The 18254-nt window shown below is 32.7% G+C and overlaps 1 protein-coding gene across 1 annotated transcript in view; it reads left to right on the forward strand.

Annotated features, from left to right (window-relative positions):
- The window catches only part of LOC106457590 (collagen alpha-4(IV) chain-like), a 249114-nt gene that overhangs the window by 205023 nt on the left and 25837 nt on the right, over positions 1 to 18254 (forward strand). The window contains exons 16-20 of the mRNA XM_022383594.1: positions 1293 to 1373; positions 6436 to 6570; positions 8723 to 8803; positions 9367 to 9456; positions 17279 to 17323. Coding sequence (XP_022239302.1) covers positions 1293 to 1373; positions 6436 to 6570; positions 8723 to 8803; positions 9367 to 9456; positions 17279 to 17323 — 432 coding nt within the window. The remainder of the gene's footprint in view (positions 1 to 1292; positions 1374 to 6435; positions 6571 to 8722; positions 8804 to 9366; positions 9457 to 17278; positions 17324 to 18254) is intronic.

Genomic DNA, 18254 nt, shown 5'->3' on the forward strand with positions numbered 1-18254 from the left:
GCCATATGTGGAGAATATGTTGGGTGGGGGAGAACTTCCCAACCCAACTCCATAATCTTGTGTTGCATCAAATGTGCCACATATGGGCGTACATTGTTGTGGAGAAGAACACCTTTCCGATTGATGAGTGAAGAGCATTTCTGATGAAGGGCTTGATTTAAACGTTCCAGTTGCTGACTATAGATCTCTGCATTAACAGTTATCTGTGGATTGAGGAGTTTGAAATGAATTACTCCTTTAATGTCCCACCAAATGCAAAGCATCACTTTCTGCAGACAGAGTCCAAGCTTTAGGGTCGGAACTGGTTTTTGTCTAGCAGTGAACCATTGTTTTTGGCATTTAATATTCGCATAGAGAATCCATTTTTCATCAACACTGAACATTTCTCTCCAAAAATGGTTCATGCGCATTATGTGCCAGAAGAGACGAAGCAACGTTCACACTCAAACACCTTCTATATGGAGTTTTCCCATATTCCTTAGATGTTTACGTATTGTTTCACGAGAAACATGCAATTTTAAGACCATTTCATGAGTGTGTTGTCTTCAGGTTAGACTCAAAAAGCATCTTCCGAACATCAATATCAATTCCAACATGTCAGCCCCTGCCATCACAGTTTTTAAGGCTAAAGTGACCTGAACGAAATTTGCGGAACCATCGTTGACATTTACTAATGTTCAAAACATTTACATAAATTTTGATATTCTTTGTGGCTACAGAGGTGTTGTTTCCTTTCTTGTATTCAAACAGCATTACATGCCAAATGTATCTTGTTGTGTGCCATCACTATACTGGATTAGAGTATACTTAACTTTACACATTATATAGGCTACACTAACATGATGTTTAGGCAGTTTGTTTAACTATTATACATGATGTATGGTTTTTCAGGAGTGGTTAATGAAAGTGTTCCAAAACGTTACATTAATTTCTTGACGACCTAATACATACTTTCTTCATGTGTTAGAACTCCTGTACTTGGTACTAATTATTCCCTACCACAAGAATAGACAAAAACCTGGTAGGAGATTTTATATTTCACACCCTACATGCTGTTGTTTTGTTTAATGAAAGGTTTTGGTGATGAATCAGAAGTAATTTTTGTTGTTTATTAATGTAAAATCCTGATTCTGTTTACTTTAGAGGTATGTTGTATGTCCTGGGGTGAACTGGAAAAGATGGAGTAAATTTGTTTATTTTTGGGTAGTGTTAGTGATGTATTTGAAATATTTAAGATGAAGCCAAGGGACAGAAAAGATTATTATAATGAAAGTTGGCTTGTCCCTTCACAGGGTGATGGTGGTCAAACAGGTCTACCTGGGGAAACAGGAGAGAAAGGTGATAAGGGTGATCGCGGAAGGCGTGGCAAGAGGGTAGGATGTGGGATCATTCCTCATTTCTGGGTTTTATTTTTATTTGACTTCAAGTTTGTTAATCATTATATGATAAAAAAAATTTTTGTTTGGAACATGTGAAAACATTAAACAAATACTGTTGTAACCATATATTCAGGTAGCTTATTAATGCACTACTTAATGTGTACTTTCTAAAACATTATTGGGGCAATTTTAACTGAATAAATCTTCTCTAAGCTTAATGAATAGCCTTATATTATTATAAATTATTTTGAAAATGAAGGCATATGTTTACCTGTTGGGTTATTTGTTTTACTTACTTATTTTTTTTATGTACATAGTTTAGGGTATGACTTATGTTTTTGTTTTTATAACTACAGCATGCAGCTATTGATTTTTGTACTTCATTCACCATTAATGTATTTTTCTCGTAATACATCTTGTCAAGTGCTGAATAACAGTATTCACTAATGTAAAGAAGTGCCTTCACATCACACAACTTTTTTCATAGTTTTACTAATAATATTGAAAGCTGTTTCCACTAAAATTTCACTACATATAGTGTGTGTGTTTGTGTCTTTCATCTTGTTATATTCTTTGGCTTGTCTGAGGTAAGTAGGACATTATTTTTTGTGTATTCAATTCAAATATAGTATAATAACTAGAGTAAGTGTGTTATATTACTACAAATCTGTTTTATAAATGTACTAAAAATTCTCATTTGTGAAAAATATAATAAAATAATTTTGTTTCTGGACATTCATGGCACAATGTTTGTTTTTATTTCCATTTTAAAAGTTATAGCTCAAACATCTAATTGATGAATTCGTGTATTTAACAATCGGCCTCTTGGGCAGTGACTTGTACGAGACAAGAAATAGACCTGAAATACTATTTTACACACTTCTCATTTAAAATCTGAAATGGACAAATTAAGAGGAATATGGGGGAAATACTCAATTTACATGATTTTTATCATAAATGTTAAATCTGTTTCAATATTTGTTCTAAATTGTAAGCAAATAAGTCCCAGCTGACCATACCCATTTTTCAGAAAATGAAAATTAATTGGGTATAAAATATGACTTACAAAATCATAAAAACTTTTGAATTATTGAACAGAAATTATTATAGTATATATTTTGTTTGGTTAAAAATTTTAGCTATAAAAATTGTGTATCAAGAATATTTCACACTATCAGTTAAATTAGAACAATCATTATATTCCAGTTATGATAAAAGTGATAAAAGAAATTATTCTGTGATGCATCTACACAAGCATGGCATAGTGATTTGTGTATCAGATTGGGGGGGTCCAAGAGTATTGAGTTTCAGACATGGTGCTACCAAATAGTTGCATTTTCAGCTGTGTGTAGAATAAGAGTGACAAATAATCCTTCTATTCAATTAAGAGTTGTAACATCAGTTAGTAGGTGCTCTCACTGATTTCTTTCCTTTAGATTTGTAGTTAAAAATTATGGATGGCTGTACTTGAACCACTCTGACCTGGACTTTTTGGTCCATGTGTGCATAAGATGAACAAACAAACAATGACTGTTTGTTTTTGTGCTTTCACCAGTTTAAGTAATGGTTATTAAATATGAAGTTTAATTATATGTAACTTGCACCTTGAGATTTCATGCAATTATATATGTATTGTAACTTAAAATCTTCTTAGAGATCACGACCATCTTACTGCATATCTTATAAATTCTTACAGTGCACAATATACTTTATAGTAGTGACTTTATAAGCAGTCATACCTAACACTCACTCTAGCCTTCCATAAGTTTGGCCTGTATTGCTTTGCACAAAAAAAAACTTAAGAAGATCTTTATATTGAATATCTTATTTAACATAATGTTTTGGAACAATATGGAACCTGTTGGTCCATCTAGGTTGTCCCATCCTCTAAACTAAACTAAAACTATTAAAGAAAAAATAAAAAATTGCAAAGCCATCCCTTATCATTCTTATACTTGTCAAGCTTTTTCTTAAATTTACTGCCTCCACAACATCTGAAATAACCCATTCCAAAGGCCAACCACCCTGTTAGAAAAATAAAACTGTCTTAGCTGAAGATGACTCCTACCCTGCCAAAATTTATATTTGTGTCCCTTAGTCTTACTATTCTCACCATTAATTATGAAATTCAGATGATGCATCAACACTATCAATCCCTTTAACAATCTTAAACACCTCAATCAGATCCTTTCTAACTCTTCTTTTATCAAGAGAAAACAATTTCAGAGATCTTATCCTCCCTTCGTATGACAACCCCTCCATCCCAGACACCATTCTAGTAGCCTTCCTCTGAACCATTTCCAACAACTCAATGTCCTTCCTAAGGTAAGGAGCCCAAGCTGAACACAATATTCGAAATGTGGTCTAACCAGTGATCTATATACAATGAAATTATAACCTCTTTAGACTTGTATTGAACATTTCTGTAGATACAACCTAAAATACTACTTGCCCTACCACTAGCAACAACACACTGCTTGGATGGCTTAAGAGACTGATCAACCATTACACTAAGATCCCTTTCTTTCATGACACTGTTAAGGTTATTCCCATACAAATTATACTTATAAATCAAATTATGATAACCCACATGCATTATTTTGCACTCATTGTAATTAAAACTCATCTGCCATTTATTTGCTCAACTCACTAAATGACTTAAATCATTTTGTAAATAAGTAGCACTCTCTTCACAATTAGCAACACCCAAGACCTTAATATCATCTGCAAGTTTAAGTAATTTGACCATTCCTACATATATGTCATTGATGTAAATCAAAAAGAGCAAAGGTTTTAAGACTGAGCCCTGAAGTACCCCACTTGTAACATTAATCCAGTTTGACTGAACTCCATATATAATAACCTCTGCTTTCTTCCATCCAGCCACTCTTCTAACCAATTTGTAATTTATCCCCCACACCTAAAGAGACTATGTTGCACCATGTCAAATGCTTTCTGAAAATCCAGATACACCAAATCTACACCCTTACCCTCATCTAAATAAGCAGTAACCTTTTCAAAGAATGTCAAAAGATTTGTAAGGCAAGATTTTCCTTTAATGAAACCAAGTTGACTATCTAAACTTTGTTAAATGACTTTGCAAAGCATCTTTTATCAGACTTTCCAAAACTTTTCCCACAACTAATGTAAGACTAATGGGCCTATAATAATTGGGACAATTTTTATTACCTAAAAGAGGAGTGACATTAGCTAACTTCCAATCCTCTGGTACTTGCCAAGTAAACATTAAGCTATTAAAAATAAGATGCTTTAAACAGAAACTAATTACATTATCTTTCCTTACATGATTACAAATTGACTATAAAAAACATAGTTACTGTATTGCTGTTTCACTGAAAAAAGGCAGAGTGTCACACATATGAACAAAACAAAATTTAAGTTTTCTATACTGTAAATATTTTATTACTATTTAATATCATAAGACAAGGAATTTGAAACTGTTCCTTATATATATATTACTAATAACATTCTGGACTTTATAAAAAAGATGAGTTCAGTTGGAAATTTGTGGTTTGATATGTTAGATTATGTCAATTTTCAAAGGTGGCAAACCATCCTTGAAGTCAAAAATATTCTGAAAAAGTGAAAATTGATATACTTTAAATATATTTTATCACTTAGTTTTATACTGTCTTCTACATTTATATATCTACTGACATATATATATATATATATTGTGTGGATTTATTTGTATACAAAAATTCATTTTATGACATGTAACACTGTGTGATTCTGTGTCTTGCATTATTGAAGATGCATTTCACTGTTAGTAAATTATATTGGATGGTCACATATTTTTCTGCATCTTGTGTTATTGTACTGCTTGCACGATATGTGTACTAATTTCTTTTTTATTATTATTATTATCATTAACAGTTGTATTGTGTAGGCTTGTGTGTACGTGTTTTGTACTAACAGGTCGAGTTATTCACAGTTATTTGTAGCTGTGTTTAGTAGTGAAGTCATTACAACACTGTTACTGTCTTTTACCCCTTTCCTTGTTGTTGTCCAGTTCACTAACTAAGATGTATTCTTCAATAATCCTGGAGGTTTCATCACTAACAAGTAAGAACATATTTTAGTATTTGTGTTTTGAAGATTGCATGTTAGTCAACTATTTGTATAGATATATTTTGTTCAGTTGTATTGGAGCTAATGATGTGTTAACACAATTGTTTCAGAGAACCATGAAATTAAGCAATAAATTATTTTAGGGCCACTTTGTTCTGAGATTGGAATAATACATATATACCTTTTCATCTGATATTTCTACACATTAAAATGTTCAAAAATATCAAATTCAAATGCTAGTCACAGTAACTTCTTCAACTGACGATTATATTATGTTAAGTTTTCTTAATAAAATTAAAAACAGGAATTTTGCATGTAACATTTTGTATCAAATTACTAAAAATTTCATTTTCAATATTTTTCAAAATATTTCTCATAGTTTTTTGTTTCTGATATCCAATTTCAACTAAAGATATTGAAAGAAAAATGACTTCTTCTGTAGCATACTGAATTATAATTACTGTGAAAATAGGAACTTTTATGTCTTTTTTCTGCATCACATTACTGGGTGGTTAAAAAATAACTTGATTCTTTTTAAAAGCATTCATGTTTTTAATCTGTTTCCAGAAAAGTCAGAAAATGAATAGAAACAAATTTTACTTGCAAATGATTTATTGTACATAAGATTGAAAAAAAAAATGTTCATAAACCTATGATAGCATGTTGTATTGTGAATCATATTACAAACACCAGTTGCCATTGTAGATTTATTTTGTCATTATAAAATTCATACTTGTTCTAGAAATATTATACATATATATATATAAAATAACCATAAAACTGGAACAATTGTATGTGTGTAATATAGATTACCACCACAAAACAGTGAAGAGAACATACAAATCCACTGCTGGATTTTTCTAGTATAATGTTTTAATTTTATTTTTATGTCTTTTCAAAGCATGAATTTGTTACTTCTGTGTGTATGTATATATTCTCTCTTCTTTTATCTTTTATTATGTAGGGAAAACGTGGAAGGCATGGGAAGTTTGCAGGAAGAGGAAAACCTGGCCGCCCTGGCCCCAAAGGGGATATTGGACCTTTAGGAGAGAGAGGAGCTAAAGGTGACAAGGGAGACATTGGTCTTCCTGGTATTCAGGTGAGGAGTCACAATACATCTTTATCTTTATAGGTCGATGGCAAAGATATGGTTTTCAGCTAATGTTTGTACATTACTTGCTCAACATATTACTTTCATAAAAATTCTTATATTGAAATAGTATCTTGTATACTGAGAGAGATAAGTTAAGAAATTGCTCTACTAATTGAAAGAAAATATATCATAGAATACTTACTTATGGAAGTTTTAAATCATGAAGAAGTTTATAAATCTTTTGATCTCGAAGAAGAAATGCACCATAAGAAAAAGAAGTAACTGCACTTTTACTTCCTTATAAAAGTCAGTGCTAAGCATTTGATACCAATAACTTGCTTCTAAGAATGTTGTATACTTAAATCTGTTAGAATTGTATTAATTGAAGTTCTGTTATAGAAATAAGGATCTCTCTCTTTTTGTTCCATATTTAACTAGAATTCATAATGTAACTCTATTTACTAGATTAAAAAATATTTTGCAAAGCAAAACTTTTACTAAATGATAAAAGAAATGATGAAACTAATGGTTTTTCATAGCAAAGCTAGAATATGCTTGAATGCAATTTGATAAGGTATGCATAAACAGGATAATTTTTTGTTGCTGCTTTCCTTTGTAAATTAATTTCCTTTAGAAAAAAAACTTTTCAAATTGGGCATATAAGTGCTTGATTTCAGCTAGTAGCCAAACTGAATGGAATTTCTTAACAATAACAGATTTTGCTTTTGTAATAATATATAAAATTTACTTTTTGTTAAATAACAACTCCTAGTAGCTAGTTTCATTTGTAAGATAAAATTGAAAATAAAATTTGTACTGATAGATAATCATGTCCTTTAAATTTAGTCAGCTATCCATGTTATTTCTGAAATATGTTATGACTGAATAGGATTAGAAATAGAATATTTGTGTACATATTTCTCTCCACAACTGAAAACTAATACAAATTTAGTGTCTATCATAAAAAAGAAATTGAAATCCAACAGACAATTTAAATGTTTTTCTCCCAGTTGCCATAACTGTATTAGCAACACAAAGAAGTGTGTAAACTATCAAATCTTCATTAATTTTTTTTTTATTTAGTTGATGTTACTCAATTTATTTTATTTTATTTAACATAATTGAGCAAGAGGTGAAGAGCCATTTTAATATGAATTGAATTAATTTTTCAGTGTGAGAATATTTGACATAAGTAAAATATCTGGTGTCAACAAAGATCATTAGCAAAAAGTATTGGTGATGTAACACCAACTGAACAGACTTATAATTTTGATGTCATGGAAGTGCTTACTAGCTAAGATGGGGGCATGTAATAGTAACTCAATTGATTTGCAAATCTCATGTTAGCAAAGTACTTATTAATAATGGTTGGAGAAGGCTTTCTTCATTACCCATTCAAGCCGTCTCCAACCATTATTAGTCTCAAAATGGGTTCCTCGTCATCGAAAGTACTTATTCACCAAAAGAAGTGTATGGTAACAATAACTGTAACAGTAATGACAAATTGTAACTAACTCTGAAGAGAACTAGTGATAGCATTCAAAGTACAATTTTATTTTTAATGAAATATCCTAAATCTATGATTGTATTGTATTTTGGCCAATAGTTCATACCTTGGGCAATAAAAAAATACAATTTTAATAACACAAGGTATGTATGTAACTTATTTTTGGCAATATGCTTTAGACCCGTGATGCACAAACTGTGAGGGCACACAGAGTCGGGGTGGTGGTGGTATAGTTATAACTGTAGTATAATTATATCTGAAAGTATAAATTTAAAAATAAAGAAGTTTTAAAACTACCATACAAATATTACTACTATAGTAGTAACAGCAATATAGTAACAGCAACTAAGATGGATAAATAATGGTATGTGGGGATAAAAAAAATGCACTACTAGAAAGGGGAGTGCTATAAAAAAGTTTATGCACCACTGCTTTAGACCATTTAATTGCAAAGTGACTGTAAAATGGGTGTGATACATTAGAAGAGAAGATTATGTAATAGTTCATTGAATTACAAAAATTTATTGAGAGTTAATTATTTACTCTTTTTTTTTTACTGATGTTTGAAGATTTTAGGTTGAAGAAATTTGATGATTTGAGCATTATCTATAAATATTCATTTTGATTAACTCAAAACTCTTAACATGTTAGGGTGAATTTGGACCAGCAGGATTACCAGGTGGGGACGGAAAAGATGGGGAACCAGGACCACAAGGGCCTCCAGGACTACCTGTAAGTATTTCAAAAATATTTTATAGAAATTTCATATAACTTGTTTTCATCAAAACCAATCATACCATTGAATTGCTAACTTTATTGTTTATTTGTTTTAAGTTCAAAAGATTAATTTATGTCCATTGGTTTACAAGTCACTGAATTTTAATAAAATATAGATTGTAAATATAGGAACTTTTCAGTCATTTATGTTTCATATGTTTGGACATTTATCTAACAATACATTTATCCTACAAGGTGAAAATTAATGATTTGATGAACTTTATAATGTACTACATTATGCTAAAACGTTTTCTTTTACTTATCTTAACTATTTTGGGGGTTCTTGAACCAAATAAAATGTCATAAAATTCATTCTATAGTCAAATCATTTAACACTGGCATTTAAAAAAAAAGTCATAAATGGATTCTGAGATATATAAGCAAAATGGCATAATTCAAAATTTTAGGGGAATTCCATTACTTTAATAACAAACTATGAGAAATTGTAATTTGCATTACTCAGGCTACAGTAGCTGAGTTGGCTAGGCTCTGTTTTTTGTGTTTTTTATCTTTCAAAGGGACAACCAGGACCTAATGGTGAGAAAGGTGACAAAGGAGTAATGGGACCTCCTGGTTTGATGGGGCCACCTGGATTACCAGGCCCACCTGTAAGTGCTCCCATTTTTTTAGAAACGTGTTGTGCCTATTTTAGCTTATTATCCAGCAGTGACAAAAGAATACAGTCATTACTTTCTTATAAAATAAAACAGAAAAGAAGATAGCAAGAATATAACTCTTGTTAACCACATCAGCATAAATACTATGGTTTACTCAGAATAATATTATAACAGAATTCAGCCACATTGACTTCTCTGATAATGAAATGAACTATTTTAAGTGTATAATAAATGTAATCAATATAATCAATTTATTACCCTTGATTCTGGTGATAAGGCTTTAAAGCTTTTCTTTTTTTTTATAGATATTACATGTTCAGTTACTTTAAAGTATGACATTTTCAAAAAATGTGCTTAAGTGGTCTCAGGAAAAGTTGAAAGACTTAATCAGTCATTTAAAGCTTTAATTTATTTATTTTAATTAAGCTAATTGTCTTATACATTTTGGGTAGTCTCAACAGTAAGAATTTACTTTTTTGAATTATGGAATAACCGTAAAACTATTTAAACTTTCATCGCAAAAGTGGAGAAGTTCATGAAGGTGTAGATTCTTTTAAAGCTAAACTTACTTGAAATATTTACAAAGTCATTTTGTTTTCACAAGTTAAATAAATTCAACTGTGCAATTATAAATGCAACAGAACTTTGAAGATCAAATTGTAACTTTCAGTAAAACTAAATGGTTAAAATGAAACCAAAACTATCAAGTTTTAAAAAGTTTTGTGTCATTTACTTGAATACTTAATTCAGAGAGTTAAACCCTGTACATCACAATGAATAATATGTTGACTGAATCACACATACTGTAGAATCTTTTAATACAAACCTCAAAGTATGAAAGTTCAAAATATTTAAAAAATTAAATCAAAACTATGTTAAAAGTATTCTATATATCTTACTTGAGTTCTATATTCAATCTTGAAACTTTCAACTGAATAATTAAGCTCATATAATATTCTTAAAAAGTGCATGTTTCTGATAAGGTACTTACCTCCTTTCACAAGATTAATTATTATCGTTCAGTGCTGCCCTCTATATGCGAACTTTTTCTTTAAGCATGCCACAAACCTTCTGTTTCCCCCTATTGGATTACAAGATTCCAACATGTCTCTCATGTAAATCATCATACATCACCTCCTCACAAACAGGAGCATGATATGCTTAAATCATGCATGTGACTCCCTCTACACTCCTCTACCAAACTATCACTTCTCGTTTAGCAGTGCTTGTGTTTAGACGTGCTTTTTGTTTGTTTAAAGATACACGTTCTGCTTAAGTTTTCTCACAATACTGGAGTAGGCCAGCCATACTCAGCATCTCCCTTTCAGGGATCTTTAATATCAGTGGGATTCTCCTCACGTGGATGCCTTTGCTATGGGCCTCAACAACAAGTTACCTCTCTTTTGCTCTCCTGTATCTCATCCCCAGGCTCTGGTAGTCGATGCTTTCAGCCAGGATTGGTCACACAAGTATCTTTATGTGTAACCACCCATCCAATTACTTCATCAGCTGATTTCTCTAATCCACTCCACTCCTTGTCAGGTCCTCCTGATTGCTCCTTATTGGCAGCTCAGCCTTGTTTTCCATGGTTACAGTGACTGCTCCTCTCCCCTTCTGCCCCTCTTCCCCTTTCTTCCTATCTTCTTCATCAACCCCAGTCATATGTCCTATATCCCACCCTTCACGTCCTGCATCTTCATGCCTGGCTTTTGTCTGGTTTTGGGGGAGAAGATCCTGTTTCACATGTCAAGTTAGCTGGTTCCATCCATCTTTCATGGAAGTGTACCAATACAAATGGAAGGTATTCCATCATTGGTTTACAAATAGGAGGTTTCCCACTGACCGGCCTACTGTGGCTCATGTGGCAAAATTTCTCACCTGGCTCTTTGACCGTGGGTTTCTGATCTCCTTGCTTTCAGGATATTGGGCTGTTTTATCCCATATCTTTTGTTTTTCTCGATAACATAGATTTTTTTACTTCCCCTGTCCTTACTATGCTGGTGCGTTCTTTCCAGATATGTCACCCTCCCAGATGGGTATGTTAATGTGGTCCTCCATTTGAACCACTTTCCTCGTGTTTCATGTTTCATCTTTCCCTTAAAACATATTTCCTTTTTCTCTTAGCCTGTTGATGTCGATGGTCTGATTTGTTTGCCATTGATGTTTCACAAACCCTTTATTACCCTACCTATCTTGTCCTTTATCCAGATCATTCCTTTCTCTCAAAGACCTCGGCAGTTATGGAGGGAAATTCCTCCTTTTATCCTATTTCCCTTCTTTACCCTCGATCGGATCTGGATAGGCTTCTGTGCCCCGTCAGCATTCTTTGTTGTTATATTGCCCATAATGCTTTTTTCTGGGGTACACATTCCCGACTCTTTATCCCCTGGCAATCCTCCTCTCTCTGTGATATTTCACCTTCTACTCATACCAATTGGGTCCATCTTTTGGTTTGATTGCCTATTTCTCCCTACCTTCTTCCTCCCATAATTTGTTCCAGGTGTTCACCCATCAGATCCAACACCTCATTTTTTCCCTAGCTTCTCATCTTTGTCATCCAATTGAGGAGTTTCTGCAGTCCAGAATGTGGACCACACCCAGTACATTCATCTCCCACTATCTCCATCATGTCACTGTTTCCTCTTCATTGGGGTTTTGGTCTACCGCCTGTGGCTGTTCTTCAGACTTTGGTGCAACTCTGATTGGTAAGTTTTTATTCATTCTTTCTTTTCAGGGGTCTTTATTTCTTTATCCATGGATCCCACTCGGTGGCAAGTGGTGCCTAACCAGGTATTCTTTAACCTGAAATCCTCACTGTCAAGCCATGTTGACTTGCACTTTGTCTTCCATGGCTTTGCAAGCTCACCATTGAGAGGGAGTGTTCCACAAGATCACTTGTAGGTGCATGACCTCGTGACATTTTGCTTCATAAACATGCCCATCCCAGACAGTACCACCCATGGACTGCATGGATAAAGCATGCTTGGAATGAATAACTCAGTATGATCTGCTTTTCAAAATAAGGTTTCCTGGGCACCCATCACACTGTCTCAGGGGATGATGTTCCTCTAGACTTTCCACTGTGTTGTCACCCTCCTTTCTTCAAGTAGAGTATAAGAGTCCTTACCACTTTCCAGTTACAAGCTACTGGGGTGCTTACCCATGGAGACACTCTGCTGAATGAGTTCCACACAATAACCATTCAGTTACAGAGTAGGACAGTGGTGTTCTATGGGTGTAGATGACGTGATATCCTTCTATTTGCAATAATCAATGACAAAGGAGTAAGACATTAGAATGCAGTTCACCCCTTCAGTTGGGAGCCCTCATCCTACCCTCGCGTGGATGTCAGTACTCTGTGGGCAGGTTTTGGATTCAGAGTGAACCAATCAACATAAGTTCTCACACAGGTTTCAGGTTGTCTATCTTCCTCCCTCTGTGGGAGGTTTTCCTCTGTCTGTGTTGTCGGTTACAGTGGTGATACATGGGATTGTTTCAGTTCTGTCCTTAGCTATCCCTCATCCTCTCTTCTTATGTGGATGTTATTGCCATTTGGATGGTCCCGGCCTGTTTCCCAGTTGGGGAGTTGATACCAGATGTCAAGTTCCTGGATCGATAGCTCAGAGTTAATCCTCATTTCATACCCGAGAATCGGAGTGGTTCTCAATCTCCTGATTCTTGGGTTTGAGGTGAAGACAGTATGATCCTCATCCTATCCTTGCGCGGATGTTGGTACCATGTAGGCAGGTTTTGGATGTAGTTGACTTACCGAGTACGGTCTGCCTCACCCTAGCCACTTAGGGGTGCATTCTTTGTTTACCCACCATTCTCATTGTGGGATTGAGTTACAGTATATTTCTATAGTTAGGATCACTTTCCTGCCACATTCTTTCTCTCACTCGGATGTGCTCCTCTCATTTTCCTCCCTTATATCTTACAAATTCCACAGTTGGGCAGAGAGTATACCTGGCTCAGATGTGGTGTGGTTCCTCTCTTCTGATTTTCAGATCTGAATCTCTCATTTCCATGGGTATCCTTCAGTCACTTTCAGGGGGTACATCTGTTGTTCCCATACACCTGTCCCTCCTCCTTAATATGGGATTCTAGCTAATCTTGGGAGAGGAGGTATGTACTGTATTGGAAATTATAATTTTCCTATACTGAAAATGTATTTCTGATAGGTACTTTCCCCCTATCACACAACCCACCCTTCCTCCCTACATTTCTGTGGTGCTGACATCTACCAAACTTCAAAGTGTGTTCCTACTGGTGAGGAGATGACACATGATGATTTACGTGAGAGACATGTTGGAATCTTGTAATTCCAATAGGCGGAAGACTTGTGGCATGCTTGAAGAAAAGTTCGCAAAGAGAGGGCAGCACTGAATGAGAATAATTAATCATGTGAGAGGGGGTAAGTACCTTTTGTAAATACATTTTCAGTATAGGAAAATTATAACTTTGGATTGTAAAGTTTTAGTGATAACTTTAACTGTGTGTTTTAGATGCTTCAAACAGATTTAGATGCTTTGAATGCTTGAATTTAATAGTCTTGTATGCCCATTCTGGATGTATAACTTTTTACATGTAACATCTACAGATGTTTTTAGTATAAACGTTTCTGGTTGATTAGAACACAGATAGATTTAATACAAATAATGGGACTATATATTGTCTGTTATAATAGTTCATAAATGTTTATTTTCTAGAATGGTATACATAAATTATTGTAGTTGCTATAAGGCACTTAAGTGCTCTTTGTAGATATTTGGTGGAAACAATTTCTTAAAAAAATCATAACACACTTTATTTGGTTTTGCATGTGACATTTCATTTGAGTTCATATTTTTGTTGGTTTTAAGGTCATTATTTTACTTCAATAGTTCAAACCAGTCGTCCCCAGGATGATTATGTTTTTGAAGTTTGTGATTAAAGTAAACAGAAGCCTGTTACTTTTTCTGTATTACTTGTTTTTTAATCAGACAGCAATTTTTGAAAATTGAATGGCTATAATGCTCATTTAATGATTTCGGATTTATTTATTTAATTTGCTCTGTTTTGCCTTTTTAGTTTCCTCAGGAGACAAAGGCTGTATTATAGCAAAGCTTAATCTACAATTGATTGTCTAAGACTTCATTAAAACAACTTTGACATTAATATATGTATGCTGGTGTACATTAAACAATATAGGTTACATATCTTATATGTATATATTTATCTATGTATAATATGTTTTCTTTTAGACTTCTACATAGGCTTTTTTACTATACAATAGTTATAAGCTTATTGATGCTTGCAAAACCCAGCTACGATCTTGTTTCAATTCCCGAACATAGTTTCTCTAAAATAAATTGTTCTGTGTATTTTCAACCTAAAAATAGATTTATTGTGTTTTTGTTAAAAAATACTCCATATTTATTCATTATGAAATAGAATATTAATAGTATCTGTTCATTATTATTCCAAGTGAAATGAAAATATCATTATCATAAACAATATAGAAGATAGTTATTGATATATACATACACTCACATTTTGGTTTTATTTGAGTTTGTTTATTTGGTTTTAATGCTAAATATTTGAAAGCTATAGGGAATTTTCTAAATCTTGCTAGGGGCTTGTGACCTCCCTTAACATAGTATGAAGCTACTTTTTATGAGTGTTTTTTGTTTTTTATTTGTCTCTAAACTTGTGTGCATTGTGCAAACTATTACAGTTCTTTATTACCACATTGTTGCTTTAATAAAACTGTAGATATATTTGTAGATTTTTTTGAAATCTAAATTTTCTGTCTTGTTTTTGTTCTTTTCTTATAAATTGGTTCTATGTAGACATTGTGTTTTAAAAGATACAGTATAAAAAACAGACTTGTGTATGGAGCTTGACCATAAAAACCTGTAGCATGCCAAAAGACAGAATAGCAACCAACCTCCGTGTGTGTCTCTTCTTTTAATAGTGTTATGTTAGGTTATTAATTTGTTGGGTCAGTTACCACCATGTATGTCTAAAGTAATATGCAGTTAAAAGCTTTAGTATCATCTTATCAATTTAATCATTAAATCCACAGAAAATCACTTAGTTAGATTTTTTTAGCATACTATCACAGATTTAGAAACTTTTAATTTTTAAACTCAATAAAAACATATCTGATAGTAGTAAGTTACCTCTTCTAAGATAATAATTTTTAATTGTTCTTTTCAGTGTGTGTGCTGATCTCTAAGTTGGCTTTATTCTTCATATGCTCTTGTGTTAATGCATTGACAGTATAGGTGTAATTTTGGTCCCAAATGTTTTTTTTATATAAAATTGAGTAAAATATTTGGAAAAGTACTACTCTTCACTGGGTTAACCTAACTGTATCAGGTGTAATTTGTTTCAGGAGAGGCTAAACCCTTTTTTAAAAAAATACAAAATAAAGCTATAAGAATTCTATAAAATAAACATCATTGAACTCAGCCTATCTGTTATTTTCTGTTTTGATAATTTGTAACATATAATACATATTTTTATTTCATGTAAGTTCAGAAAAAAGTGTTTGTAATGAATAAAACACATAACTTTCTATTAACTTTTTTAAATAAAACCATGTAAGTTCAGGAAGCATAATTTATCATTTACTGTGTGTGTTCCTTATTCAAAATTGATAACTTACCATAATTTCAAAGATAAACATTTAATGAAATATCTGTTAATATGACCACTGACAGTTTATAGAAAAAAAATTATTTTGCAAGCTATCTAAGACAAAATCATTTTTAAAGCATTCTTCTTTTTTTACTAATAAAATAGACCATGTTTTTTAATTTGTGCTGTCATTTGTAAAGACTACCAATTGCACAATAGCCTTTTTAAATTAGGAATTTTATGTGTTATGATTTTTAAAACAAGTCAATAGTAAAATAGTATTGTTTCATAGATTATTTTGTACTGCATGTACTTGTCACATAGAGGGCTCTTCCTCTCTTGCTTTGTCATATTATTCTCTGATTTTGTGCACGTTGTATATATTCTGTCTATAGGAAATGTGGGTGCATTATGAAAGTTAAGGGCATATTACACTATTAGATTATAATAGTCTAAGTGTTGGCAGTGAAAGCTGTTGACTAACTATTTTCTCTCATATCGATCATTTCAGAATTATAGGGATGAATTGTGCAGATAAACCTTGTGTAGCTTTGCATGAACATCCAAAACAAAGACAGCTTCATGTCTATAATAACTGAGTATAAATTACAAACAAGCTGTTAAATTCCTTTACTAAACAGTGGAAAAGATAATTTTTGAACAGCTTTACTATTCTAAATAAAAAAAAATAAGTATAATTTCTAACTCTATTGCATGTTTTGCAGTTTTAAATAGGGTGCTACATCTGATTGTATGTATTGCACATCTTTGCTCATCAAAATGAGGCTGATTTTATACAAATTTCCAATGTCTCTTGAAGAATCACTCTTTTTAAATATATTTAATGTGTTTTCAGCTGTTTTATAGCACTGTGACATGGAACCTGCTCTGGTTTGCAGTTACTAATAACAGAAAAAATATTTTATACTTTGCTATTATGCTTCTCTGCTTGAACCAATTATAAATTAAATATTTTGTTTCTACGCTATGTTTTTGTTATGAGGAGGTCCCAAGCACCCAATTATGAATTTACTATTTTCTATTTCAAATTAAATTTTTACTGACTAGGCTTGTGATTCGTAGTCTATCTCTGCCTCTCTTCTGTACACAAACTGTTTTCTCTTTCTAAGCAAAAACTTGTGTAACTTGTATGTTTTGTTTTCCTTTTTTTCACACTGCATGCTGATAGGGCAAACCAGGCAGGGATGGAAGCAAAGGTGAAAAAGGTGCTATGGTAGGTATTGGCACAACGGTTGCCACTTTTAGCATGCGTATGTGTATACTTACTACTTGTGCTTGCCTGATTTGAGAAAGCTTTACGTATAGACCAAGTATATCTTTATATAAGCTCATAGTTCAGTTTACTATTGATCCAAGATGGAGAATAAGCATCAAATATACACTGAATAAGAAGTGTGGTTATATTACTTATGACAAAAATTCATTAATGATTGGTTGGTTGGTTGTGACGCAATGAAAATTTAGTTTTCTATTCATGTTTACTTTGTATTCTATTGTTTTAACTTGTTGACACTATCATTTTGGGCTGTTACATTCTTTTTTTGTAATGAGGTGTGAGCATGTGATGAAGTTATTTATATAAGTAAAGAAAACTTGAAAATATTGTTGTTATTTTTTATCTTAAAAACTTCAATTATTTCTTAGCACTGCTTTATTAGTTAGATAACTGAACAGTGATGAAAAAGATCTTCATATGAAAGTATGCAAGAACCTGTAAATTTAATTGGTAACATTTTCTCAAACATTCAGTTCTAGAATATTGTTATGTATCTGCTTGTTTGATTATATCCGGTAGAAATTTTTTCCGAAGAACTTCAAAGATACAAGTCCTTTCTTGATTAAACCAGTTTATTCTTTCTCAATACAACTTTTTGTAATACACAGAACTTCCACAGTCACTTTAAACTTAACAACCTTTATAACACATGCTATAAATCACAGTGATTCACACACTTTACTTACGGTGCCTACTGTTCGCATGACTCAATTATCTATCTCTTCAATCCTGCTGGTTTTTCTCGCCAGGCTTATATACTAAAAAGAGGGTGTCTCAAATGCACTCGGGCCTTCATGATCCTTTGAGAAACTTCAGCGTGCATGCTCCCAGTGTCGCGTGACTTCCACTGTCGTAACAATGCCCCTTC

This window comes from Limulus polyphemus, unplaced genomic scaffold (assembly GCF_000517525.1).
Source record: "Limulus polyphemus unplaced genomic scaffold, Limulus_polyphemus-2.1.2 Scaffold350, whole genome shotgun sequence".
Lineage (NCBI taxonomy): Eukaryota > Metazoa > Arthropoda > Merostomata > Xiphosura > Limulidae > Limulus > Limulus polyphemus.